General features: G+C 49.1%; 2 protein-coding genes across 9 annotated transcripts in view; one reads left to right on the top strand and one right to left on the bottom strand.

The window, feature by feature from the left end:
- Positions 1–461: 461 nt before the first annotated feature.
- Positions 462–11,726, bottom strand: RAB19 (RAB19, member RAS oncogene family). 6 transcript variants are annotated; one of them, XM_077339837.1, is made up of 4 exons: positions 10,917–11,726; positions 5,831–6,054; positions 3,142–3,325; positions 462–2,398 (listed from the first exon to the last, which is right to left on the bottom strand). In XM_077339837.1, exons 2-4 carry the CDS (start codon positions 6,023–6,025, stop codon positions 2,130–2,132), a joined length of 648 nt encoding a protein of 215 aa, XP_077195952.1. In that variant the 5' UTR covers positions 6,026–6,054; positions 10,917–11,726; the 3' UTR covers positions 462–2,129. The 6 variants fall into 6 exon arrangements, with proteins under 6 accessions (XP_077195952.1, XP_077195953.1, XP_077195950.1 ...); XM_077339838.1 differs by lacking the exon at positions 10,917–11,726 and adding an exon at positions 10,191–10,211; XM_077339835.1 differs by lacking the exon at positions 10,917–11,726 and adding an exon at positions 10,264–10,305 and having other exon boundaries at positions 463–2,398.
- A 207-nt stretch (positions 11,727–11,933) lies between these two features.
- The window catches only part of SLC37A3 (solute carrier family 37 member 3), a 29,826-nt gene continuing 13,852 nt past the window's right edge, over positions 11,934–27,907 (top strand). Inside the window, exons 1-8 of one of the 3 annotated variants that reach the window (XM_077339830.1) lie at positions 11,934–12,074; positions 18,494–18,682; positions 19,875–19,989; positions 23,131–23,223; positions 25,523–25,606; positions 26,332–26,477; positions 26,751–26,847; positions 27,768–27,852. In XM_077339830.1, coding sequence (XP_077195945.1) covers positions 18,588–18,682; positions 19,875–19,989; positions 23,131–23,223; positions 25,523–25,606; positions 26,332–26,477; positions 26,751–26,847; positions 27,768–27,852 — 715 coding nt within the window. In that variant the 5' untranslated portion in view covers positions 11,934–12,074; positions 18,494–18,587. Of the gene's footprint in view, positions 12,075–14,544; positions 14,825–18,378; positions 18,683–19,874; positions 19,990–23,130; positions 23,224–25,522; positions 25,607–26,331; positions 26,478–26,750; positions 26,848–27,767; positions 27,853–27,907 lie in introns of those variants that run through there. The other 2 variants (XM_077339831.1, XM_077339832.1) reach the window with 2 other exon arrangements.

The following is a 27,907-nucleotide window of genomic DNA, read 5'->3' as shown; positions in this document are numbered from 1 at the left end:
TCCTACTGACATGCAGTGGTAATAGATCATAAAAAAGCCCTTGGCCTTTCTTCCATGTGCATAGTCTCTCCCTGGAGGAGGGAGGGAGGCTTTTACATACTCAATAAGGCCACAGCATGGTGGATAGCCCCCTGAATGCCTTCCCTCCACCGTGCATAGTAAGTTGCAGGGACCAGGCCTCATCTTAGAGGCCACAGCAAAATTTTAGTTTATATTCATTATTTCAAGGTACCAACATTATTTCCAATTAAAGGTAAAGTGTACTAAGGATAATCAAATAGTAAAACAGTAGTCGACCGTGGATTTATGGGCTTTTTTCTTTAAAGAGACTGATTCCATAGAAACACAACTGTTCCTTTGTTCAGCATAATGATGTCCTAACAGTTTATAGCTATAAAGTATATACATTACTAACTGCACCTATTTGTGCTATTGGTGGTTCCTCCGTATTCTGTGATTAGCGGTTATATACCACAACTTCAGCTATAGTAGAATTAGTATTTCCCCCTTTAATGTAATCATTATTATAAAAAAAGAAGAGTTGGTTCTTATACGCCCCTTTTTTCTACCAGAAGGGAGTCTCAATGTGGCTCACAATTGCCTTCCCTTTCCTCTCCTTGTGAGGTAGTTGAGACTGCCTGGGTCAGAACAGCTCTATCAGTGCTGTGGCAAACCCAAGGTCACTCAACTGTCTGCATATGGGAGAGGAGTGGGGAATCAAAACCAGCTCACCCCATTATAAATTGCGCTCCTAACTACTACACCAAGGCCTGAAAACAGTAGTTTGCATTAAAGAAAGGGAGGGGGTATCACTTAAATTTCAACGTGTACCTGTTGTAGGAGTTAGGTTCCTCCTGGGAGAGTCTTTGTGGGTAATGGAGAAGGAGCTACATTTCAATGCAGAGGAGTGCCCAGTTTTGTGGACAGACCTCTTCCCTCATAAGAATCAAGGCCCCTTTTCTTCTTGATCAAGAGAGACTCTTTTCTTTTGCTGTGACATATTCCTTAGGAATTACACCCCCCCCCCAAAAAAAAAACCCACCAACAATTCTAGAGGTGACATGTCTGATTTCCTTGGCCACTTGAACAGTAGCACAGCTCAGAACAAGATTAGCCTCTCACTGAGCAACCTGAGAAACGGTTACAGAATCAAACTCCCATCAGCCACCACCCCTTAATGAAAGCCATGTGTTCCATGACCAATTCAAGCCATTTCAAAAGAGAACCAGAGGAGAAGCTTTGATACACCTACTTCCTGCAGCTGAACCTAGCAGAATTTAGCAATGGCATTAGTCACCAGTTGATGGGCAGGAAAATACTCTACCACGCAAAGAATCCTGGTTTCTGCAGTTCATTGGGCGAGGGATTGTTTTCAAAAAACACTGTTGATCAATCCTTATCCTACATGCCGAACAAGTTCCAAGTTGTTTTTGTAGATAAGGGGGGGGAAAAACCCACAGATGCAGTAACTTTGATGTTTAACACTTGCTAAACAAGTGACAGGGAAACGGTACACAGTTTTAGCAAGTCTTTATGTCCAAAACTAAATCACTTCTAAGCAAAGAGACTGAATTAGTTATGGTGCCAAGTGGCTGAAAGGAGCTAATTACACCCAACAGTTATCTGTGAAGATAGCATTATCTAAAAAGTTATTACTTCCATTAAGTGGGAGAATCAGATCAGTCAAATTTACTAGACTATTGTGAAAATACTAGACTTCTTAGGAGTCAACTGACTGATGGCAATGCAAGCTTGCAGCTCTCAGCTATACATGTACAAAAACTAAGATGTTAGAGTAGACAAGTGGCCATGCTGTTTTCTCACAGCTACCACTGAAAATTAAGACCAACTCAACAAGCTGCCATCTTTATGGCTATGTTAAATGCTGCTCCGCTCTTGTTAAAGTCCTTCACAGTTCTTTCCTGGTAAGCTAGTGGCTTCCAGAAGACCCCTTCCTTCGTTGCAGGGTAGCTTCGCTGGTTTTGATCCCCACAATCTGCTTTGACCATGGCAACAAGGAGTGTCATCTACCTCCGCAGATGAATTAGGACAACAAGCCAAGGCTAGACAGAAAACTCATAATATGGACCACCAGAAGGACCACAGTTGCTTCTCCTTGAAGCTTCTCATCAACACGAGCAGTCAGACTTGTCAGGTTGAGTGGTCATCACCGGCCTGGTATCCAGGTAAATGCTGCTGCCTGCAGAGCCACTGTCTCCACTGAGCTGCAAGACATTTCTAGCCATGAGCTCTTTAGCCATTAATATGAAGACCTCGTCAACATTTTGGGCCTCTTTGGCTGAGGTCTCCAAGACAGCCAACAGACCATGCTTTTCAGCCAGTGTGCAAGCATCTTCAAACAGGACTTGGCGCTTCTCTGTTTCATCTGACTTGTTCCCTTTAAAAACAAAGAGGATTTAGTATATTTTAGACAAACTAACAGGGAGATTTTGATAAATCACAGCTGGCACTTTGATAAGCATGTGACATCAATTCACAGTGATGTAGCCTTAACTCTTCTGCCTTACAGAAGTTCCATGGTTTACAAACACAATATGACTTGGAGTTTCCATCCTCTTTTGGCCATCAAGTTGCAGTCAACTTATGGTGACCCAGCAGGGTTTTCAAGGAAGAGACGTTCCAAGGTGGTTTGCCATTTCCTGCCTCTGCATTGTGACTCTGGATTTCCTTGGGGGCCTCCCATCCAAGTACTGACCAGGGCCATCCTGTTTAGCTTCTGGTCAACTTGTCAGATCTCAGATCAGGGCAAATTTTCTCTAGTGAGCCAACATTAACTGGATGGTCAAAATTCTGAAAGCTATGGAAACGAAACAACCTAAACAGGTTAGAATGGAATCTCACAGAACTCTGCAGGATTTTCTAATGTGTAATTAGAACTGCGGCCTCAAAGTGGACAGGTTGAACCTATCCCAAGAAGTAGGAGAGAAGCTGCTAGCAATCTCCTCTTAGGTCTGTCTCAGCAATTCTTCCTTCTTTCAGTTTGGTTTAGGCGACTTTAGAAAACAAGGCCTTTCCCAATGTTACAGGTAAAGCAAGAAATCGCAAAAGTCAAGAGCCAAGTTGACTTTTGATCTAGAAAAAAGGAGATTCTTCCAGGAGGTGACTAAGCCAACCACTTACCTATCAACATCATGACCAAGTTAGCTGCACCATACTTTTCGATCTCATGAATCCAATGAGGGATAGATTCAAAAGTGGACCTCTTTGTCATATCATAGGCAAGAATGGCACCATGGGCGCTGCGATAATAACTCTGAGTGATGGTGCGGAAGCGTTCTTGGCCAGCTGTGTCCCACACCTGGATCTGAAAGGGCAAGGGGTGGGAAAGACAAATCAAGGAGGCAGCCAAGTTCTAGCTAGCAGTCAAGCCAATCTAAGAGCCAACGTGGTGTAGTGGTTAAGAGAGGCAGATCCTAATCTGGCAAGCTGGGTTTGATTCTCCTCTCCTCCTCCGCATGCAGCCAGCTGGGTGACCTTGGGCTCATCACAGTCCTGATAGTACTGTTCTCACAGAGCAGTCCTGTCAGAGCTCTCTCAGCCCCACCCACCTCACAGGGTGTCTGTTGTGGGGAGAGGAAGGGAATGGCAATTGTAAGCTGCTTTGAAACTCCTGGTAGGTAAAAAAAGACATAAAAAACAACTTTTCTAAGATCAGAAAGAGGGAAGGTTTTAAAAAGCAGAAGTAACAAGCTGCAATACAGTACGGAGTGCAACAGCCTACAACCTTTTACAATTACAAAAAAACAAAGTCAATCAACATTCTTAGCAAGAATGAGGAAAGGAAAATGGGAAGTTGGCAGGGGGCAAAAACAACCAATTGGTCTGTCTACATGCAATGGACATCGATGTTGAAAGAAGAGCTAACAGACTCCAAGCAAAGCTTAAGAGAACAGACTGATTTTGAAAAGATGATTATGCAAGACAAACCGCATCTTCTGGGCAGAATCTACAAATCTTTACTTATTTACAAAGCTGACACAGAACAACTGAAATATTGCATGATAAAGTGGATGCAGAATTTTGGAAAAGTGGGACGCATTGTGCAAAACAGTGAAACTAACAAAGTGTCAAGCCTTATGAGAAAATTGATATAAAATGTTTTCTAGATGGTATATCTGACTCTTAAAGTGCTATGCAAAATGTCTCATCAAACAGATGGTAAATGTTGGAAATGCAAGGAAACAATGGGATCCTTTTTTCATATGTGGTGGAATTGTAAATGGGTTTTAAAAATTAGATAAAAGTACATACTAAATTACAAATTATGTTGAAATCTAAATTTGCATTTGAATCGAAATATATGTTATTGAGCATTTTGCCAACAGCTGTATCTAAGGACAGTGCAGAATTCTTCTTTCATGCGACAACAGCAGCAAAACTTATCTTTGCTGACGGATGGAAGCAACAACAGGCGCCGCAGATAGATTCCTGGTGGGAAAAGATCTGGGAACTGGTCCTGATGGCTAAACTAACAGCTATTGTAAACCACGGACCAGCTGAGGAATTTCAAAGACACTGGGATGAATTCTTAACATGTTTGTAAATGTTAATGTTATATCTTGTTTTTTCTATTCTGTAATTAACTAGAACATTAAATAAAACTGTATTTAAAAAACAACATTCAGAGCAAGAGTTCAACAAACAGCCAGTATAAAAGAGGCCATGGGCAACATTATTAATCAGTGGCATGTGGTTTAAGAATCCATGAATGGTCCAAACCCTGGTTGTTGAGAGCCCCTTTTAAGGAAGCAGCATGCATTAAATTTCACAATGGATAATTGACATAAACAGCAGTACTCTGCACAATTGTTTACATGCACTTGGAATATATTTGTGCACAGTTCTCACTTGGGTTACTGACAACTGCTCACTTCCTAAGAAGACGTGAGACTGACTCTTTGGGGCTTCTAAAGGTCAGCGACTCTCTGGAGAACTAGCGGTTCATTTGTGTGTATATTATATGTTTAGGGATCCCCTAGAATTACAGCTCCTCTCCAGGCTACCAATTCATATTCAGAAACCTTTAATGGCCTATAAAAGAAACATCTGCACATGAGTAATAATAATTACAAAAACTGCGAGGAAAGCAGATGATAAATAAGAAATAAATAATAACCAGTTAAGCATTCCTGAGATCAGTCCCGCTGGAGAAAATGGATGCTTTAGAGCAGGGGTAGTCAAACCTGTGGGCCTCCAGATGTCCATGGACTACAATTCCCATGAGCCCTTGCCAGTGTTTGCTGGCAGGGGCTCATGGGAATTGTAGTCCATGAACATCTGGAGGACCACAGGTTGACTACCCCTGCTTTAGAGGGTGGCCTCCATAGCATTACACTCCATTGAGGTCCCTCTTGGCCCCAAATCCCACCCACTCCTGGCTCCACCCCCAAAGTCTCCAGAGATTTCCCAACCCGGAGCTGACAACTAGATATTTGTCTCCCTGCACACAAAACAAAGTTAGATCTGCTCAGGTGGGATGGATCTCCAAGGACAATTCCAAAACATTTCAGCATCTGCAAGAATAATATGTGCCCTCAAACTAGCTACCATAGGGCAAAATCTCTAGGAGGTTCTCTTGCACAGGCATCCTTTCAACAAAAATCACCACCTTCCCGATGAGTTCGGCAGGGCTTTTGCCAGGAAATTTCATATGGGCCGGGCTGCTTCCCATTCTACAGCTAGAGAGGGTCGTCTCATGTTGTGCTTCATAACAGCTGTCTCCGATCTCACTGTGTTTCCATCACCCACGTGGTGCATCTGAGAAGTTTAAGGATAGTGTGTTTTTCGGGTCGAGCACGGCGCCACTCACCTTGACCTTCTTGCCGTCAATCTCCAAGGAGCGCACTGTGAAGTCCACTCCGATGGTGTTCTGCTGCTTCACACTGTACTGCCCTGACTTGAAACGATGCACCACGCACGTCTTCCCGACATTGGAATCTCCAATCAGAATGATCTTGAACAAGTAGTCAAAGGCCTCGTCCATCTCAGAGGTGGAGAAAGCCATGACCTTCTTTGCCTCCTGGTGTCTCTGCCCTGGACAAACGAATGAAGGAGAAGACTGAATTCAGGGCAAGACAAAAGATCTTCCCCAAGGATCTTCCCCAACTGAATTATTAGGATCAGGGGGAGGGAAAGAAAAATATTGGCAATATATCAGAGGAGAAAATTTCACAGTCAGGGTAGCTCAGCTGTGGAATGGGCTGCCTAAGGAGGTGGTGAGTTCTCCCTCACTGGCAATCTTCAAGCAGCGGCTGGACAGATACAGATCCTGGATGCTTTAGGCTGATCCTGCATTGGTTAAGGGGTTGGACTAAATGGCCTGGATGGCCCCTTCCAACTCTATGGTTCTATGTTTTTCCCTAATGCTTTAGGATCAGTTTCAATCCCGCTACGAAAAGGCTGTCTTAAATTCTTTTCGAAAACTTGAACTCTCATCCCAAGGCCACCTTGGGATAGAACAGGTAAAACCGTTGGTCTGAAGTAGCACAACAAAATTTGAGTCCAAAAGCACCTTTACGACCAACAAAGATTTATTCAAGGCATGTGCTTTCGGGTGCAGGCACACTTCCTTGGTCAAAATGGAACAAAGATCATGAGAGTACAGATATAAGGAGAACATAAATTAGTAGCAAATTAGCAGACATATAACGTCCAAAATATGCAGTGTGATCATTCTTTGTTAGAAAAGCAAATTAGCAATTTGGGTTCAATTGTCGTTCACAAAAACATTGGGGCAATAAAAATGTCAAGGTTGGTGATTAATGGCAGACACTTTCCCAGTTGTGAAAAGAAGTAATTAAAAGCGACTTGTTGCTAGCCCCATCTGTCTCCCCCCAAGCATGGAAACATCCCCACAAGTGACAAGCCCTGCTGAGTTTGTTATCCCATCCTGAGAATAGAGAGTTAGATTCTAAATAGCACTGCATACTTAGTTACATCACATGACAGTCTCATTGTCCCAAATAAAATAAAAAGAAGAGGGGATTGTAAGGAATGTAGATACGTTGAATGAGATTAGCATATGTAGTGAGATAAGAAACCTACATCCTTGTTGAATCCTGGCTACACCATTGTTTTGAGTGTTGTAATAACTTGCATTTCTGCAGTCTCCCTTTCTAGCCTGTTCTTGAAGTTCCTTTGCAATAAAACAGCTACTTTGCAGTCCCCTATTGAATGTCTGGGAAACTTGAAGTGTTCCCTACAGGTTTTTCAGCCTTGTGATTTTTGATGTCAGAGTTATGTCTGTTAATTTTTTGGTGGAGCGTTTGACCTGTTTGCCCGACGTAGAGAACAGAAGGGCATGGTTGGCATGTTAGAAGATGAGCAAGTGAATAAACTTTTGCTGGTGCCGGTGATGTTGTTAGGTCCAGCGATTGTGTTATTGGCATGTATGTGGCAGCAGAGTTGGCATCTGGGTTTGTTGCAAGCTCTGGTACCAGTGCCCATGCTCAAATTAGAGGTTGCATTGCTATGGGTGAGGAGTTGTATGAGATTGGGAGGTTGTCTGTGCGCAAGGAAAGGTTTGCTCCCCAGAACATGCTGTGTGGTTTACCTTCAAGAACAGGGGCTCCAATGCAAGCAAAGTTTAGCCATGGCTAAAATATTCTATCAGTTTCTAAAAGAATTTCCGTCAATGGATCTTCGCATTCCTGACCCACCCCTTCTGTGGCAACCCAGAATGCACCTATCCAAATGCTACTCACAAAGGAACCACAGGAACAGGAAAGGGGGGCCACCCCATTCCATAAATGGAAATGCACCATGAGATCCAACCCCATTTCTTACATTTCTTTCAAGAAATTCAATACAGCAGATTAATAATAATAATAATAATAATAATAATAGGTTCTTATATGCTGCTTTTCTCTACCCGAAGGAGACTCAAAGCGGCTTACAGTCACCTTCCCTTTCCTCTCCATACAAAACATTCTGTGAGGTGGGCGAGGCTGAGAGAGCCCTGATATCACTGAAGAAGAGCAAGAGTTGGTTCTTATATGTTGCTTTTCTCTACCTGGAGGAGTCTCAAAGCAGCTTACAGTCGCCTTCCCTTTCCTCTCCATACAAAACATCCTGTGAGGTGGGCGAGGCTGAGAGAGCCCTGATATCACTGAAGAAGAGCAAGAGTTGGTTCTTATATGTTGCTTTTCTCTACCCGAAGGAGTCTCAAAGCAGCTTACAATCACCTTCCCTTTCCTCTCCCCACAACAGACGCCCTGTGAGGTGGGTGAGGCTGAGAGAGCCCTGATATCACTGCTCGGTCAGAACAGCTTTATCAGTGCTGTGGGGAGCCGAAGGTCACCCAGCTGGCTGCATGTGGGGGAGTGCAGAATTGAACCCAGCTCGCTAGATTAGAAGTGCACACTCCTAACCACTACACCTGCATTACTTTCACAGCCGTCTTGCAAGACAGCACTGAAAATCCAAACCAGTTTTCAAAGGAGATTAGATTGGTGGAGGATAAATAAAAAAAATTGTTTTATTTTTATACCCCACTTTTCACTACCTGATGGTATCTCAAAATGGTTTACAATTACCTTCCTTTCATCTTCCTACCTACCTCTGTGCGGTAGGTAGGACTCAGAGCTCTGACAGAACTGCTGTAAGAACAGCTCTAACAGGAGTGTGACTGGCCCAAGGTCACCCAGCTGGCTGCATGTGATGGAGTGGGGAATCAGACCCTGCTCTCCACGTGAGAGGCCACTGTTCTTAATCACTACACCAAGTTAGCTTCTACCCATGCTGACTTGAAGGGAACCTCCACATTCAGAGGCACTAACCTTGTGAATCCCTGGTCAAGGAGGCAACATCAGGGGAAGGCCTCCGTCTCTGTGGCTTGTTGCTGGCTTTTCAGAAAAACTGGCTGGTCACTGTGTGAGACAAGGACCATTGGTCCAATCCAGCAAGGCTCTTCTTATGTTCTTCATTATCCCTCACCACACATACTCAACAACTCTCTGTAGCAGCCAATGATATTTCGCAAAATTGTGCTTGCTGTATCTCTTACACTCCTTCTGCAAACATATATAGCAGTACCTGTAAGATCGTTTGAGAGCTGTTCCATAGGATTTTCTTGGCAACATTTTTACAAGGTAGGTTGCCGGGTCTTTCCTTAACCCACCCTAATTTATCCAGGTTTGGGACCAGCATGCTCAGGTGTGCATAGCTGGGTTTAGATCTTGCGGTGCAAGACCGAAAATTGTGGCAACACTCGAGCCATAGGATCGCCCAAGAGTCAGACTCGACAGCATGGCTGACAACATCACCTGGAAGATACCCAGCAGTGACCACTAGGTAAAGCGTATTTTGTATTGCCTATGTCAATGACACACTAGCAGGCTATTATCAGCCCTTAAATTAATAGCAGAGAAATGAACAAATACAGAAGATGAGAAAGAAGCTTGCTCAAATTCCATAGGGTCCACAACCCTATCAGATGATATCATATTCATCTCCTCCTCTTCTTTCTACTGGGAAGCCAAACCAGTTTGCAATATTGTTTCCCTCTCCTCTTTTCGGTCCTAACAGCCACCCTGTGAGGTAGGCTAGGCTGAGAGAGTGAGTAGCCCAAGGTCACCCAGTGAACTTGCCCTGCCAAGATGCCCTTTGAATCTGGGCTGCCCCAATCCGGGCTCAGCATTCTGACTGCAGCACTACAGTGGCTAATTCAGGGCACTTGCTTGGGACATCGAAGATCCAAGGTTTAATCTTTGCTCCCCCAGGTTAAAGAAAACCCACTGCAGGATCAGGAATTCCTCAACACCTTGCTCAACCTTCATTAGTAAGGGGCATCTTTTACTGGATCTTTTTTTTTTTTTAAGCAAGTAGCATGATACTCCCCCCCCCCCCAAAAAAAATCAGGAAATTCATTTTAAAATTCAAAATCAAGGGGAAGGGATCAAAACAAAAACAGGAGAAGTGGTAGAGACCAAAGGGGAAGTTTTCCATTCCCCAGCCTCATTCTGCTTGTCTGACTTCTTCCCTTTCCATTCGTGGCTCAAAACAAGCAGGCAAAAAACGGTTTCCCCCGCTATCAGCACACATTAGGCACCATTGTTTTCCTCCTTCACTGCTCCTGTGTTCCTTCTACCTGTCTTAAAGTTTGCTTTGGAGAGACCCAGCAATACACACACACACACTCCCCACACAAACATTCATCAATGCTGACGGACCCTCGAAACACCGGAACCCCTCCCTTCCTCCTCACCGGCTTTTCTTCACCTGTTGCTCACCTCTTTCTCTTACCTGCATGAACAGGTAACGCTCCCGTTGTAAGCCCCTCCCATCTTTCCCGCCTCTTACAGCCTGATGGGAAATGTAGTTCTTCCACTCGTGCACACCCCCCCCCCCCCCGAAAAGTCATTGTAACCCGATCTCAGACTTATTACCGCCCTCCCCAATTTTTGGGCAGTTTGTGTGTTGAGTCTTTGCAAACTCACAAAGGACTCCTTTTAAAATCCAGGTGCTTTGAAAGGACGTCATGCTACCGGAGCCTGCAAAGAAGGCAGGTCTAGGAACATCAAAGAATCATCTCGGCCTTTTTAATGAATTTACACATGCAAAAGGAGGAGCTGGTCGAATGGGCGGCGAGCCTAAATTCGGTTTCTGGAAGGCCCTCTGGAGCCCAAACAAGCCCGATCCCGTCAGAGCTCGGAAACTAAGCAGGTCCACCTCGGCTTAGTATTTGACTAGAAGGCCCTTTAGGATTTGGGTGGTAGTTCCTCCAAGGAACACTAGGGGTCACTGCGCGGAGGCAGGCAACGGCAAACCACCCTCGGACGTCCCCAGATCTCCTGGCTACCCTGCACTGAAGACGCCTTATGAGAAATAAATAAATGCCCTCTCGTTTTTTAGAAAGAAAACCAGAAAACCAGTAGAGTGAGCAGACACCGCCCCACCTTTCTGGTGCCATTCAAGCGGGTAGCCGTGTCGGTCGAATTAGCACCACGATTTGAGGCCAACAAAATTAAAGTTGCCATTGATCTTATTTTCTCGTGCCATGATCATTCTCTGCCTGCAAGGGATTTTTATGCGAAGGAACACGCGGTGGGATGGCCCATTCCGGGATTCCTGCTAATCCCCCATCAGTCAAAGGCAGAAGGGTCCGTTCAAGGAAAGGAAATAAAAGTCACAATCCTAAACGGTCCATTTCCCCCCCGGAGAGTGGATTTTTAAACCATCGCCTGCAACATTGCGGAGGGCCAAAAGCAAGCAAGCGACCAACCGCACAGCCAGTGCGACTGGCCTCCCCTGCGAGAAAATTTTTTTTCCCGGGTGAAGTCGCCAGTTCATGTTCTGCGAGAGCGGGGATCGCGAACCGCGGCAGGGACGCAGGCAGCCGCTTCCTATTCTGGGGTGCCTTGCCAAAGTCCCAAACTTTCACGTGCATCTAACAGCTGTTAGGACCGACGGGGACACCGGTGCTCCTGCAGGATCTCAGCCCCTCGGAGGCTCTGTCAAGGGGGGGGGGGGGAGCCCGCGACCGAAGCCCGGTCTGAGCCTATTGCTGCCGAAACCTCCCTGGGGAACGCCCGACAGTCACGGGAACCCCGCAGCCTCTGTTTCCCCCCAGTTCAAACTCAATAGAAAGAAGCGCTGCAACTTGGGGCGCCTTCCTCACACGACGGCGGGTGCACCGGCAAGGCTCTTCGGAATCAGTTTTGCAAAAAGCACCCGTGGAATCCACGGCTTCAGAAGCGCCGCGTCGCATAATCTCGGACTTGGGGTGTGGGTCGGAGGACTACAACTCCCAGCGTGCCTCGGGAGAAGCGGGCGGGCGGGCGGGCGGGCGGGGGGGAAAGAGCGCCGTGGCCCGAGCGGCTCCGGAGAAGGCGGCTCACGTGACTTCCTGGAGTTGCCTTGGAAATGCAGACAGGTGAGCGGCGTTTACGTGGAGGCTCTGCAGACCCCGGGGGGGGGGGGCGCGTCTGCCTGGGGCCGGGGGCGGCTGGGAAGCTTGCCCGCCGTGCTTTTCCTGCTCTCTGCTCCATCTGCTCGGGGAATCTGGAGGGTCGCCGATGATTGTCTCCAGGGGCAGCCTTGCCGCTCACTGCCAGGTGTGTGCAGGGGGGGGGGTCTGGCCTGCCTGCGGGGGGCTTCTTGGGAGCATCGGGTCGGCCGCCTGGGAGAAGCAGGCTGCTGGGGTGCCGAGATCTCTCCTTGGATGAGGCTGCTCGGGTATCTTTCACGAGGTCGGGTTTATGCATTGATGGATTGTTTAATGGAAAAGGTTTATTTGCAATCTTTTTCCGCCTAGGGGATCTTCCCCCAGCCCTTTGCATGTTTACTTGGGAGGCAGGTTGAGGACATCGTTGCTCGTCTGCCCCGGGGCTGCCACGTCGGGCTCTCCAGTTCAAGGGCGGCGACTGCAGATTGGGCGAGCCGCGCTCCTGCCCTTGATCCTCCTGCCCTGTTATCAGTAGCTGCAAGGCTTCCCTCCGGTTCAGCTCCATGATAGGGAGAGGGGGGAAAGTCACCTGCTAAATGGCTGTGCTCATGGATTGTGTTTAATGTCACCCTATACCAGGGATCCTCAACCTGTGGTCCTCCAGAAGTTCATGGACTACAATTCCCATGAGTCCCTGCCAGAAAATGCTGGCAGGGGCTCATGGGAATTGTAGTCCATGAACTTCTGGAGGACCACAGGTTGACTACCCCTGACCTAAGCAACAGAGGAAGCCAAGACACCCCCCCCCCCCAGTAGGCAGCTCTGGAGTCCCCATGCCCTAGTGAGCGTGCTTTAAAATGTTTGTTTATGGGAGAATGGAGATGGAAAACTTCATAATTATTTTGATTATTCCTAGCGACGGCAAACCCGATAACGATATCACTCTCCTGATAAGCCCCCTGGCCTAATCTCCACACTATGGTTTGTAAACGGGATGGTGCCTGCCCTCCTTTGTTCGCCACATTATCTGGTAGGCACATGTCTGCTCCTTGCCGTAGCTGTGGCATATGGGGAGCCAGCATGGCCCACTGGCTGATAGCGTAGATTGTCTGCTGAAAGTTTTGATACCTGGCTTAGCAAACTGAAGTCGGGTAGCAGGTGCTGGGGAAGACCTTTTTCTGCCAGGGACCCTGGAGAGTCACTGCCAGCCAGAATAAACAACTCTGAACGAAATGGTTTTGGCGGAAGGCAGCTTCGTGTCTTCCCAGGGGGCTTAGCATTAGAGCTGCACAGGGACTGACTGCAGTTAACCAGGAATATCTCCGACTTGCTTCAATCGATGGCTTGGGAACAGAACTGCCTAGTTCTATCCTTAGTTAACCCTGATGCATGTGGAACCAAAACGGTGCTTGTATCAAGACGTGAACACACAAATCCATGGGAATAGCCAGTTAGATAATCTGCTTGGTATATAGAAGGCTGTTGGTTTAATCCCTAGTATCACCAGTTAAAAGGATCAGGTAGCAGGCTCTATGAAGGATCTCCACCTGGAAGTAATTGCTGATCAGTAGACAATACAGACTTGGATAGCCCAGAACTCTGGTGAAATATAATATGGGTTTATGTCTGTGCAATCTCCAGTATAATGCCTGAATGGAACCAATATGTCAGATTGCGTTCGCCGGGGTTGTGAGGAGCAAGGAGGATGCCTTTTTCTCCTTCCACCTTTTATCCTGGTGTGGAGGCTTATGCAGTGGTGAATCTGTTTTCTGTGCTTGATAATGGTAGGTGCTCCATAATTTATGGCAGGATCTACTTTAGTTACCTAGAATAACAGAGTTGGAAGGTACCTCCAGGGTCATCTAATCCAACCTCCTGCACAATGCAGGAAATTCAGAACTCCCTGCCTACCACAGTGACCCCAATTTCATGCTCAAGTGATCCATCCAGCCTGGCCTGGAGGAAATTCATCTATCATCCCACAGTGGCAATCAGCAATTCCCTGGGCATGCAAGGAAGGGCCACAAGAGACAAACAGTGGCCCCACCCACTCACACTCTGCCTAAGTTCATAAAATCAGCATTTTTGTCAGATGACTATCTAGCCTCTGCTTAACCACTTCCAAAGAAGAAGAACTCACCATCTCCCGAGGAAGCCTGTTCCACTGAGGAACCACTCTAACCATCAGGAATTTCTTCCGGATGTTTAGCTGAATTTTCTTTTGAGTTCATTTTAACCCACTGGTTCTGGTCCGACCTTCTGGGGCCACAGAAAACAACTCTGCTCCATCTTCTATACGACAGCCCTTCAAGTATTTGAAGATGGTTATCATATCACCTAGAGAGATAGTGGAGGATTTCTCCTCCTGTTGCTCATTCCTCTCATAATTTCTTTTGTCTCCTGCGAAACTGTGTACTTGAACCTCAGCTTGTTTACTTGCCTTCTTGAAACGGAGCTTACGGTCACCAGATGCTAAGATGTTCTGAACCCAGGTGGCGTGGAACTAGCTGGCTCCACGTAAACAAATGCCTGGAAGTTTTTGGCAACGTTCCAGCTATTCTTGCAGGGCTTTCCACCCTCCGTCAACAAGTTTGGACACGTTTAGACTGGAGTGTGCAGAAAATGATATAAACAAAAGATGTGCCCTGCGAGACTGCGGTTGTGCGATGCGTTAGCTTTCGTCGGACTTCTTATCTGCTGCACTGTTCCCCTGGCCACTCTTGTGAGTGCCGTGTAGCAGCTAAAGGGCTGAACTAGAAGCGGAGAGATTCAGGTTCAACCCCTCACTGAGCTGTGACAGCCACCGAGTGACTTTGGGCTACTTGGTCTTTTGCACAGGGTGGTTGTGAGGCCAAAATTTGGTGGCTGAGAGAGCGGAGGCCACTCTGAGATTCTTTGGAGAAAGTGCGGAATAAAAAGGTATAGATTTCTTAGATTTCTTAGCCTCCTTATATATAAGTAATATTTATGTAAAGGTTAAGTGTTCCATGTGTATTGTCTCAGTGCTGCTTAGATGAGAATGACTAAGAGCCAGCTTGGTGTAGTGGTTAGGAGTGTGGACCTCTAATGTGGCGAGCCGGGTTTGATTCCCAGCTCCTCCACATGCAGCCAGCTGGGTGACCTTGGGCTCGCCACAGCACTGAGAAAGCTGTTCTGACCGAGCAATAATATCAGGGCTCTCTCAGCCTCACCTCCCTCACAGGGTGTCTGTCGTGGGGAGAGGAAAGGGAAGGCGACTGTAAGCCGCTTTGAGATTCCTCCGGGTAGAGAAAAGCGGTATATAAGAACCAACTCTTCTTCTTCTAGTGAAGAACGGCATACGAAGGAACTCTTGATTGCATAATGGCTTCCTTGAGGTGACCCCGACTGGGATGAGAGTTGAACTGGGCTCCTTGTGGCTCTCTGGCCTCAGCCGCTGTGCTCTGCTGGCTCTTTCTCTCCTGCGACAGATGCTGATGTGGGGGTGTCCGCTAGCTTGTGGCTGAGTGATCTCACCATCCCGGGTCTCTAAGATCCTGTTTGGAGCCCCAAGTTCCCATCTCCTGAGTCAGAGCCCAGCCATATGAAAATGCTGACACAAGCAGTATGGGGAATATATTACCAAGTTAGTTGCTGCATTAGGAGAAGAATGTTTTTAAACTCCGGCCCTGCTTAGCTAAGACTTTAAAATAAACTTGTCAGCAGTATTAATGCTTTGCATGCAAATATTTTTGCAAGAAAAATGACCTAGTGTAAGACAAGGAATTTGGTGGCATTCGAAGGCAAAGGGGAGGGTGATGTCTGATTGGTTCTCATTTGGTTGGCTATTGAATTGTTACTCAATAATTGGATAAGTCTTATTTTTCTGTAATGACATAATTTTGCTTCTATAACGTGAGTTTTGCTGGATTTGAGAGTCAGCATGTTGAATTCATGTAAGGCTAGGTGCTTTCCCTTAGTCATGGCCAGTCAAATAAAGAACCAAGTTTCTAAAAATCCATTAGCCTCCTTCCAATCCCCTTCAGTCGAACCTCAGTTTCTTCTCCAACAAATGTCCTGCTTGCAGCATCTTCCTGGGCTTCATTTTCATGCTGAGTAGACTTTTGTGCCCTGCTCAGAGGAAGCTGCTGCACTCCTCTCCAAGCGAGGTCATCTGCCGTTTGCGTCAGGCTGCACCTGTGTCCCCCCAGAACCGGTTTTTGCACAGAGCCATCATTTGTTCCAGAAGGAAAGCACATTTTTTCTTCTTCTTGGTTTTGGCTTGCTCTAGTCAAATGAGTCTTTCCTGGGCCCCTTGTGGAGAACAGTAACCCAATTGTGCCTCGACTCTTGGAAGTTCGGAGCTGCTTTCCGTATCCTGAAGGCTGACCGTTCTTATCCCACGGTCGGGGGGCTGGGCTGGACCATTCGGCAGATAACCGTCTGACCCTGTGTTGAAATCACAGCGTGGGTTCTCTGCTTCGTCCGCCTGAGATCCAGATACCAAGTGCACCCCCCATTTCTTTGCCTGGTGGTTGCGTCCCAAGGGCAGGGAGAAGAGGGCATGTTAGAATGCAGGGGTGGTGTTTGTCCCCCTGCCTTTCTGTGAGGGGAAAGGGAGAGCCTGGCTACATGTTACCCTTCCTCTGTGAGTGCAGGCCGGTTGAAAATGCTTCTGTTTCCTTCACTGATAGATACACAAAGCTGGAGAGGGTAGGAAATAGCTCATAAAGTGAAGGAGCTGCTGGGTGCCCTTTCGGTGCCCTTTCTCCTTGTCCACTAAAACGTCCTTCCAATTTGAGGAGAGCTAATGAAACCCTGCTCTGTTCTGCCTATGCTCAGCAGGGCTTCTTTGGGGGTGGCCCCGGAGCCGTGAGATTGACTTTGCTGACTTTGTCAAACTCTTCATAAAAACTTCAATATTTCCCCCCCAGAATAGGCCTTAGGGATTCTAATTCTGGGGGGAAACTTTCATCCTCTGCTACTCTGTAATATTATTCCTCCTCTTTTGCCGGGTTGTTGCTGCCCTGGTTTTTTTGGTTCGTTGTATGATTTTTATTCTGTGCATTGCTTTTGGGGATTGTTGAGAGGCCAGTTGTCATAAACAAGCAATGATCTTCCCATCTCCTTCCCTGTCCTAGAAAATGCTAGGCACTAAAGCGCTAAAGATAAAGTAGGCCCAGATAAACCTGGGAAGGCGAGAGCTGGCTTAGCTTCCTGCTTCCCTGTGTATTTGTCTCTTATCGCTGCCTCTAGAAAGGCTTTAGAGTTATCAGCAGCTGAGCATCTGGCTTAAAAGTGGCCTCTTTTTGAGGTGCTGAGTGTGTCCTGCAGCACTGTTGCCCAACCTGTGGGTCAGGACCCCAAAGTAGGTCATGAAGTCTGTGTGAATAGGCCACCCCATTGCTCTCTTTCGTATTTTGGAAACCAGTACCTGAGCCTGGAAACGGTCTCTCCCATGTCATGAATTACTTCATATCTGTTTCTTCACTTGCATATACATGTTGATCAAGCAAAACATGCCCTGATGGTGACCAGCCAGCTTGCTGTCGTGGCTAAAAGCAGCGGCTTCTGATCTGGCGACCCGGGCTTGATTCCCCGCTCCTCCACATGCAGCCAGCTGGGTGACCTTGGGCTAGTCACGATTTTGTAAGAGCTGTTCTTGCAGAGCAGTTCTGTCAGGGCTCTCTCAGCCTCACCTACCTCATAGGGTGTCTGTTGTGGGGAGAGGAAGGGAAGGAGATTGCAAGCTGCTTTGAGACTCCTACAAGCAGTGAAAGGTGGGGTATAAAAACCAGCCCTCTTCTAGAGTGATTTTCTTAGAATCCTCGAGGGAATTAGAGAGGGGGGATGGAGGAGGAGAGGGTGGTCACGGCTTGGAGCATAACCACTGTGTGCAAAGGCTGTGGATGTCGGAATGCCGCTGCCTGAGGGCTAAAAAGGGGGCAGCCATGCCCTTCGTGATATGCTCCTTAGTTTCTCAAAGACGTTTGTTTGGCCATTGTAGAAAGCAGAGTGCCGAATTAGATGGGGCTTCAAGGTCCACAAAAACCATGGGCCTGTGCCTTGGATGGATCACCATCCCAAGGACGTTTGGGCTTGTGGGGCAAAACACTGAAAAGATTGGGAGCGCACTGTCTTATGGTAAGGCTCAGGCCTGCGAGAGCAGCGGTCAGAAGCCCGTTCCGCCTGGGGACGCTTTCTTGGGGGTGTCCCTGTTGCAAATTGAAGCCTAGCAGAGTTTTTTTTTCTTCCTTTCTTCTCCTTGCAAGATGAAAGGAGAACCTAGACTCCCGGATTCAGAGAACATGCGCCATGCAAAAGATCCATTCTGATGGATAATCTGCAAAAAAAAAAAAAAAATGACCACATTATGAGTTCGTCTGCTTGGGCAAGCGTAACTCAAAGCAGACTGTTGAAATGGAGCACCACATCCAAGCTGCTTTCAGCGGAATGTGCCCAACCTTACAGCTATCCCCTCAGGGCGCTTTCTTGACTGGGAGTCCTGGTTTGGTTCGCTGGGAGGTTCTTCTCTTGAAAAAAGCAAACAGTTTAGGATTGCAACTCAAACCCTTGGAGGAATGCTTTCTCCGCCTAGATTTCCCTCTTGTTTCCTTTCTCTTTTTTCAGGAAGAAGAAAGATGACGTAAGCCGCGTTCCCGATTGGAAGGGCAGAGAGGGCCTGGGGGGGAGTTGGGGGTGGGAGGGAGCCAGAAGGAAAGCTATGCCGGGGTCTTTGAGGCGGCTGCCTGCCAACAGGGTCCTCTCGTCCCAGTTCACCCACCACCATGTTGCCGTGTTCCTCCTCACTTTCTTCAGGTAGGTGGCCGCGTTCAATCCGGCTCCGGAGCCATTGTGTTTGTATCTTCCGGGCCACCTGAATAGGAAAGATGGGGAAGGGCAGGGCTCCAAAGCCCCACAGTGATTAGTTGGCTGGATAAAAAGGGGGGGGGAGGGGACAGCTTTGGAACCCCCCTGTACTATGGATAGTTTCTCAGGCCAGTCACTCTCTCTGCTTAACCTACCCTTAGGAGTGTTGTGAGGACAAACTGGAGGAGGGGAGAGCAATGACGTTTTGGGGAGAAAGGGGGGTATAACCGTGAGCCTGAGCACAGATTTCTGGCACCTGCCTGGCCCTTTATTCAGTGGTTTTGGGATGTGTTAACCCAGAACATATGGCTCCTGCAAGTGCTAGGGGGCCTGTGCTGACTTTGCAGTCCAATCTGGGCAATGGGGGGGGGGAGGGGAGGGGAGGGAAGGCACCTTGATCTTCAGAACTCAATGCTGCTTTTCTCTTGCACCCTGAATTCCTGGAAAAAGCTGCCCTAAACAGACCTTGGCAGTGGCTCTGAATGAGAATGTCTCCGATGTGCTCTGTGCTACTGGTGGGGAGGACATAGCCTGGGCTCAACAGGAATCACCCCGGGAGTGGCCTCTGCTGCCCACCCCCCTTTTTCAACCACCCCTGGTGGGCTCGGCTGCAGGAAGGAGAAGCTTCCTTCTTTGCCAGGCTAGGGGGTGCCTTTCGGAGTGTGGCTGATGATCGTCCTCCTCCGAAGCTTGCTTCGGTCGTTTTGGGTGAGGAGGCCTCGCTGGCCATGGAGCCCTCTGCCAGGCTGCTGGAAGAAGCAACAGGAAAGGGGCTGGCTGAGCGATGAGACGGGCACCATGTGGACAAGCGGGAATGAGGTGGAGAACAGTCCGTAGAGGGGTGTGGCCTCGGCCCTCTGAGCAGCCTTTCTGCTTTGGTGGGTCACTGTCCTCTTGGATGTCTTCTTAGAGGGAAGCCTTCTAGGCTGCCTAGAAATGCTCTCTTGTCTCAGTCAAATGAGTTATTTGGGAGGGGGTGTGGTGTTTCTCTTGGGAAATTCCTTTCATTTCTATGTTGTACAGAATGCGGTAGGATTCTGGGGGGAGTCTGTAGCCTTTTAACAAAGAGCACTGGGTGTCTCAGAAGAGTCAGGAAATACTCGGTTGGTGATTTTCCTCTCTGCCTCTCTTTTCCCCCCAGCTACTCTCTGCTCCATGCCTCCAGGAAGACGTTCAGCAACGTCAAGGTCAGCATCTCCAGCCAGTGGACCCCTTCCAACCTTAACGACACGGCCTTTGAACTTCAGCCCTATGAGGTGAGGGCCCAGCTGCGGTCTGGGGGCTGGGGAGGGGATCATGGGAATTGTAGTCCATCGACATCTGGAGGGCCACAATTTGACCTGGCTTTATAAGTAGAGCCTCTGCCTGGTGGGCAGAAGATCCCCAGTTCAGTTTTCTACCATCTCCCATCAGAGGACCAGGCAGTAGCTGAAAAAGACCTCCACCAGAGACCCCGGAGAGTTGTTGCCAGTCTGAGTTGACAGTCGTCCTGCCCTTGATCGCCCGGAGGTCTGGTCAACTATAAAGCAGCTTCATGTGAGGCATAGTTGCTGCTTGCCACAGCTGTCAGGGAGTATTGGAATCTCTTGACAGCTTGCTGACCTGCTTTTGCTTCACCTGGGGGATCCCTCAGTGGGAGAAAGTGTTTCCAAATAATAAACGGAGTGGATTGAGGCTGTCCCAAGGCCTTCTGTGTTGAGTGGCAATCATATTCCACCCCTCACCCCCCCAAGTTCTGCAGATATCGTCCTACTGAGAAGTCTCTGAACGAAATGGTACATTGAATTTGACTGCTGTTGGAAGTGATCTCCAGGCAGCAGTATTTCGGAAAATACATCTTCTCTCTCTCGCTCTGTTCCTAGACGGTACTACATTAAACTACAGGCAGAGGGGATTGTATTGTGTTGTGCTCCCTGGGCATAGAAAGCCAGCAAGAACAAGGCTACTCTTGGAGGCTACCCTAGACGTTTGATGTGCTCAGTTTGTTTCCATAGAGCAGAGGTCCCCAGCGTGGGGCCCGTGGGCTCTGTGGCTCCCACCCAGCCCTGGGCACCCACCAAGTGTTTTTAGGAAACACAAGCAATGTTTTTGCCCGGTGAGGGTTGTGATTGGCTGTTGAACTTTTGGCTGGCTGTGGAGATTTTTAAAGAAAATATTCATTTGGCAGCAGTGGCCAGCACAGCTCAAGGGTTCTGATATGCTGCTTTATCAGAAGGAGGCTCAAAGTGGTTTACAGTCGCCTTCCCTTTCCTCTCCCCACAACAGGCACCCTGTGTGGTGGGTGAGGCTGAGAGAGCCCTGATATCACTGCTGTCAGAACAGCTTTCTCAGTGCTGTGACGAGCCCAAGGTCACCCAGGTGGCTGCATGTGGGGGCGGAGTAGGGAATCAAGCCCAGCTCACCAGATTAGGATCCGTCCGCACTCCTAACCCATGACACCAACCACTACACCCAGTTAGCGGTGGTGAGCATTCTGTGGCCTCCTGCAGCAACCATTTTGTGGCAGCCATTTTGTTGCTGCACCCACCATGCCATCTCGGAATTCCAGATGTGCCCACAGTCTCCAAAAGATTGGAGAGTCCTTCCCCAGGGCATTCAGATCCTTGGCCCGCTGCCTGGTGGGGCACAGGTGGAGGGAAAGCTATATAGCATGTGAGCCTGCAGCATGGGTGGATTTACTTGGCATGGGGGCTTCCCTGCCTTCAGAAGTTATTTCAGGCCAAGTCGCTCCCTTTTCACCTTTAAACCGAGCTTCTTCCTTTGTGCTCCAAAAGAAAGAGTGGAGCTGAAATGGTTCATCCGTCTTTGTTTGGGCTTGGTCCTGCCCTGTTTCCGGATGTCACAATGACATTGGCCTCCGTTCATCTTCTGCAGCCCCAGGGGCAGCTTTGGAGCAGCTCATCTGAGCGCCTCACACAGGCTGCAACCCAAGGGAGCAGTGATATCAAATGAGAGCCAGACCCTGCTTGTTCCTCGTCACAATCCCCCCCAATCCCCCCCCCGCAACTGTGAAGCAGGGCCGCTCACAGGTCTTCCCACAGAAGGCAAAGGCAGGGGAATAACCTTGAGTCAGTTAAATATTTACTCTGGCCGACAGCGGAGGCGTGTTGCCGGGACAAAGGGGAAATAAAATTGCAGCTTGGCTGCTTTCTGTGCCTCTTGCCTTCTAGGATTCTTCCCAGCTCTCTAGGGACGGGGAGTTCTCTTTGCAAAGAAACTAGTGAGGCTGGCTGGCTGGTGAGGGGGAGGACACCGGGTGAAGGGGCCACCCAAACACAGAGATGCCCAGAAGGCGAGTGGGGGGTCTCAGGCTGTGGGTCTGGGCCGGTCTGGGGGGAACTAAAGCAAATAGCCCTGCTCCACCCTGAAGGGAAACGGGGGCCTGCTGAGCTTCCCCGGGAAGGCTGCGAAGAGGGACACAAGAACGTGTCCTGCTGCTCCTGTCCATGTTGCCTGGGCGATGGATTCCTGCAGCTTTACCAGCTCCTCTGCCCCAGGTATGGTTGCAAGGGCAGACTGGTACTGCGGGACCATTGCTCCGTCCAGTTTAGCCCGGTGAGCTCTGACTGGCAGCAATTCTCCAGGGTCTCTGGCCGAGCAAGGATTTCCCCAGCACTTGTCTCATCGGGGCCTTTAAGTGACCGTGTTGGGGCTTGAACCCAGGAGCCTTCCTTGAACAAGGCTTGTGCTCTACCACTGAGCTGCACTCTGTCCACTCTGTTATTGTTCAGGTGTTGGCCTGAAGCAACAGAACAAAGTTGGAGTCCAGGGGCACCTGTAAGACCAACCAAGGTTATACCCGGAATCACACTTGGTTGGTCCCAAAGGCCCTACCGGACTCCAAATTTGTCATATGATTGTTGTGTTTGCAGACAAGCCGCTTTGCGTCTTAAGTGCTCACAACAAGGAACTGTGGTCGACTCATGCTTCTCAAATCCGTAGGGTGGGATACAATTCAAATGCATAAGCAAATAAATTAGAACCAAAGGCCAAAGAATGTCATCTTGACCCAGCGCTCTGAGCTGTAGCTGGATCTAAAAAAACAAAGCAGAAACAGGGCTGCCCTCTAGTGGTAGGAGCCAGAATTGCAGCCATGGTATTGTTTTGCTGATGAGCCTGCCCTAGTCCAGAGGTGGCCAAACTGTGGCTCGCCAGATGTCCATGATCCACAGTTAGCATGAGCTCATTGTACCTGCAGTCCATGGACATCTCGAGATCTGTAGTTTGGCTTGCCTTGCCTTAGTATTTGGTCACTGCTTGGCCTATTGATTGGCCACAAGTCCAAGCTGAAGGGCTTCGTCCCCCTTTGTAGGCCATGCACTAGTGTGACGATCGCTCATCCTGCCAGCAAACCTCCACCCCAATGGCTTTCTTGCTTCTCGTTGTTCCCCCTGCAGCTGTGGAACAGCAGCCATTTGTTTCCCAACGCCGGAGAAGCCACCCTCTTTCTTGGGACGCTGGACACCATCTTCCTGTTCTCCTATGCTGTGGTGAGTAGGACCTCTTTCCATTCAAAGCCCGAGAGTGAAGGTCAAGCTACACAAACCCGTGGGTGGGCGGTCCTGCCTTTTGTTGCATGCGGAAGACCTCACGGTAGGCTCGGTCTGTGACCCCCGGCTATCTGAGCAGGCTTCGTGGCTGAGCAAAGGAACTTCCGGTAGGATGACCGAACAGAGGTGGCCTGTTGCGGCAGCCTTTTGGGAGTCAGGCTCTGAAGCCGACTGCTGGAGGAGGAGAATGTAGAGGCTTGGGAGAGTTTCAGAGGGGCCTTGGAATCTGAGCTGTTGCCCAAAACAACAGAGCCAGCATGGTGGTGTAGTTAGGACCCCATTCATCTGTGCAAGCTCCCTGGGTGCACTTGGCCGAGTGGTGCTCTGTCTCTGTCGATCTACTTCCTTTCTCCCCAATGGGGACCCAAAGTGACTTGCGTCATTCTCCTCTTCTCCCTTATATCCTCACAACGGCCTTGAGAAGTAGACTTTGTCCGAGGTCACCGAGCAAGGGCAGAGTGGGGATTCAGATCCAGGTCTCCCCCGATCCTGTCCTGACCCTCCACCCCAGTAGTATTAACCCCATTGCTCCCAGAAGGCCCCACTGGGAGTAGAGCCTGGTTTGCTTCCATCCCTGGCCCGGAAGGCTTAAGACTGGCCTACCCCACCAGCAGCAGCTGTTTGAAGATGAGCATCACCTCCCAACCGGCAGCACCACTAGGCAAGGAGCTTGCCTGCTTTCCTGGAACACGGGGCGGTATCATGTTGGGAAACAGTACGTGGGAGAGCCACAGGTGGGATCTCAAGGGACACCCGTGGCCCCTGAGCCCCCACAGATGGAACTGCTCTAACCACTTCCCCATGCTGCCTGTCTCTGTGGTGTGGATGAAATGTGGGCAGGAGGCTGAGGCTGTTGCCCCCCATCCCTTTCAGGAGGGATGAGCTAGAAACGCAAACACAACTGGTGAGGTCCTGCTTCTGAAAGGGCCTTAAGTGGAGCTGCGCACATTCTGTTTGTGTTGCGTTTTGTATACAAAGCTTGCTGCGGATGCTCCGGATACCGTTTGAATGGCTGACGTCTTTCCTTACGCATGAGCATTGTTCTCCCTTAATTGGGATTGTGGGAGAATGGCAAGCTGTTTGTGCATTGTGCGTTCCAGTGTTACCGGCACAGGGAAACATTTCTTCTTCTTCTGAGCTTTTATTTTAAGCCCCCCTCCCCCCCCTTAATAGCATGCATCCTCCAAGGATTGTTTGGTCCTTAGCCATGCCCAGGGCCCATTCCATCCTTGCACGAGGCCTTTGGGCTGGGGTTTGCTGAGAGCTAGTGACTGGCCCAGTCGGCATTTCAGCTGGGCAGGAATGAATCTGTCCCGCCCCCAGGATGTCTTGTCCCACACCTCCTGCAAAGAGCTTGAAAAGACAAGGTACGGTTCTCCGTTTTCACCCTCACAACAGCCCTGTGAGGTAGACTCAACCGAGAGTGTGTGACCGGTTGAAGTTCCCCCATTGAATTTCCATGGCTCCTGCATCTCTCAGGTCCTGGCCCATCACTAGAATTGCTGCCCTACACTGGCAGATAGAAGCCAGGCCTTTTGCATGGCTCTAGACCAGGGGTAGTCAAACTGCGGCCCTCCAGATGTCCATGGACTACAGTTCCCAGAAGCCCCTGCCAGCATTTGCTGGCAGGGGCTTCTGGGAATTGTAGTTCATGGACATCTGGAGGGCTGCAGTTTGACTACCCCTGCTCTAGACAAACCAATGTGAGTTTAATGAGTTGCTTGAGAGCCAGTGCGGCGTAGTGGTTAAGAGCGGCAGCCTCTTCCTGGGTTTGATTCCCCACTCTACCTGCAGCCAGCTGGGGTGACCTTGGGCTAGTCACAGATCTCTCAGAGCTCTCTCAGTTCCACCTACTTCACAAGTATCTGGTGTGGAGGGAAGGGGGGCAAAGGTGTTTGTAAGCCTCTTTGAAACTCCTTCGGGTAGTAAAAGGTGGAGCACAAAAAACCCAGCTCTTCCCCTCCTCTTTCATCTTGGCTTGTATGAATGAAAGGCACCAAAGAGTTAAAGACTAAATTTCATTATGGAAAGGATCTGTTTCATTAGGCTGATTCTGTGAAGGCTCAAGGGGGTGGCAGGTGACAGTGGATGAGCGATAGGGTGGTGAGTGTCCTGCATAGTGCAGGGGGTTAGACTAGATGACCCAGGAGGTCCCTTCCAACTCTATGATTCTACGATTCTAGGTGCTTGAATGTGAAAATACAATTGTGTGTGTATATACTTCTTTTTTCATTGGTAGGGGCTCTTTGTCAGTGGGATCGTTGGGGATCGTCTGAATATGCGCTGGGTCCTCTCCTTTGGCATGTGCTCCTCTGCGTTAGTGGTAAGTTGGGAGAACTGGTAGCCCCAAAGCAGTCCTGTTCTTGTTTGGGAGACTTGAGCATTGGGTCAAAGAACGAGGACTAGAAATCAGTGCTTTTCCAAGAAAAACCTCTGCTTCTCGGTATCCTATAAAAGCATAGGTCCCACCTGAGAGAGTTTATGGCTTTCACCTTTCAGATTGCATCTGCTGGTTAAGAGGAAACCATAGCGTGTCCAGTGTCCAGGAGACAGTAGTGTTTGAGTTGGTTAGAAGGAACCAGCTAACACGAAAGGCGGCCGCTTTACTTGAGCACGGCAGATCGGTTCCTTGCTTGCTTTTCTATCTCCCTTTTTTGCTGAGATCCCATGGAGCAGGGGTAGTCAACCTGCGGTCCTCCAGAGGTTCATGGACTACAATTCCCATGAGCCCCTGCCAGGGCTTAGCATCCTCTTTTGACAGCCCCTGTCCCTTCCTTTCTCGGTTAGAAGTCCCTATAATTCTCCTTCCTCCTCCCCCTTCTGTTTTCACTCCATAGCCCCAAGCCTTGTCCTTAACCTAGGCTTAAGTGTGACCACGTTCTTGCTGAGCAAGGCCTGCCCCGAGCTGCTGCCTGATTTTTCTTTTAAGCCACCAATGATGGATGAGTACAGGTACGCTCGGGCGAGCAGGATTAGTAACTAGAGGGCTCGTTTTATAAAGCCGCTTTAAAACCTGGTGTTCTCATATGCCCCTTTCTTGCCGCCCAGGTGTTTATCTTTGGGACCGTCTCGGAATGGCTGCATTTCTACAACAAGTGGTTCTACTGCTGCCTCTGGATAGTGAATGGCCTGCTGCAGTCCACTGGCTGGCCCTGCGTGGTGGCTGTCATGGGAAACTGGTTCGGCAAAGCTGGGTACGTTGATCGCCTCCTCCCACCTTTTTATTATCTATTTTCCTCTGTGTGTGTGTGTGAGGGAGAGAGGGGCGCTTTTATTGTCTTGTTCCCTTTCTTCATCATGTCCCTGAACTAAGGACTTTGGTGTACCTGGGGGGGGGGGGGGAAGAGATCCACAGACGGTTAATGGCCGGTGCATCTCCTGTTGTGATGGGAGGAGAGAACAAAGTGGGAGTCATCCCTGCTTGGCGCTCGCCACATTTCTTTCCATCTCTGTCTCTTGCTGCCCAGGAGGGGTTTCGTGTTTGGCCTCTGGAGCGCCTGTGCGTCCGTCGGCAACATCCTGGGGGCGTTCCTCGCCTCCTCGGTTCTGCAGTACGGCTACGAGGTGGGTAGGGCCTGACTGCTGTGTCCCTTTTGCACAGATCGGGACTGGTTGTGTTCTGTCGTTCCTTATTTTAATTACTTTTATTCATATACTGGCGTCCCGGGCTGGCTCAGGGCAGTGTACAGCAGTAGTCGTAAATGTAACTAAATCAGCATAAACAGCAGTAAAAGCTTTAAAACGTTTGTCTTGAGTCAAAACATTAGAACTTTAACGCATCTCAGCACAATCTCTTTTGGTGGAGTGAGTCTGTTGGTAGGCTTCTTGTGGGAGGTTTCCCTTGGGGAGCCCGTTGATGTTATAGATCAGGGATCGTCAACCTGTGGTCCTCCAGATGTCCATGGACTACAATTCCCATGAGCCCCTGCCAGCAAATGCTGGCAGGGGCTCATGGGGATTGTAGTCCATGGACATCTGGAGGACCACTGGTTGACTACCCCTGTTATAGATCATTGGCCCCAAATCAAAAGCGTGGCGGAAGAGCTCCTTCTTACATGCTTTGCGGAACTGGGCCAGTTCCAACAGGGCCCGGATCTCCTTGGGGAGCTCGTTCCACCAAGTAGAGGCCCAGAACCGAGAATGTTCTGGCCCTGGTTAAGGCCAGACATATTTCCTTGGGGCCAGGATCTACCAACGGGTTGGAATTTGGAGATCGTAATGCTCTTTGGGAGACTTAACCATCTTTCCTATGGTAAAAATATGCTCAGGAATGGTGTTCCGAAGGGGAAAGCTGTGTGGTGCACACTGCTTCCTCTTCTCTAGCCCTCTTGAGTTTTCTTGCATGTGGCTGCTTGGAAGGGATCGATACGACCCTTTCTGCTATGCAGAGAAGCCATGGGAGGCGGCATCGGGCACTTATCTGAAGGCCAGGTTCCCAAGAGCCGTGCATAAGAGACGCACCCGTGCTTCTTTCTTCCCTCCAGTATGCTTTCCTGGTGACGGCCTCGGTCCAGTTTGCAGGTGGCGTCATTGTCTTCTTTGGCCTCGTGACCTCTCCCAAAGAAGTAGGTGAGTACAAGCAGATGACGCGCTCCTCTCTGTTTCTCCCCCAACAAGCCCCAAT

This window comes from Paroedura picta, chromosome 5 (assembly GCF_049243985.1).
Source record: "Paroedura picta isolate Pp20150507F chromosome 5, Ppicta_v3.0, whole genome shotgun sequence".
In the NCBI taxonomy this organism is placed as follows: Eukaryota; Metazoa; Chordata; class Lepidosauria; order Squamata; family Gekkonidae; genus Paroedura; species Paroedura picta.
The sequence above is the reverse complement of the archived record's forward strand: the minus strand, read 5'-3'. Positions and strand labels throughout refer to the sequence as shown.

Excerpts from the sequence above, each read along its gene's own strand:
- RAB19 (XM_077339833.1), bottom strand. Across the intron at positions 3,326-5,830 it reads TTGACGGCAAGAAGGTCAAG|ATCCAGGTGTGGGACACAGC; the intron begins GTGAGTGGCGCC and ends TTGCCCTTTCAG. Across the intron at positions 2,399-3,141 it reads CTTGGTCATGATGTTGATAG|GGAACAAGTCAGATGAAACA; the intron begins GTAAGTGGTTGG and ends TTGTTTTTAAAG.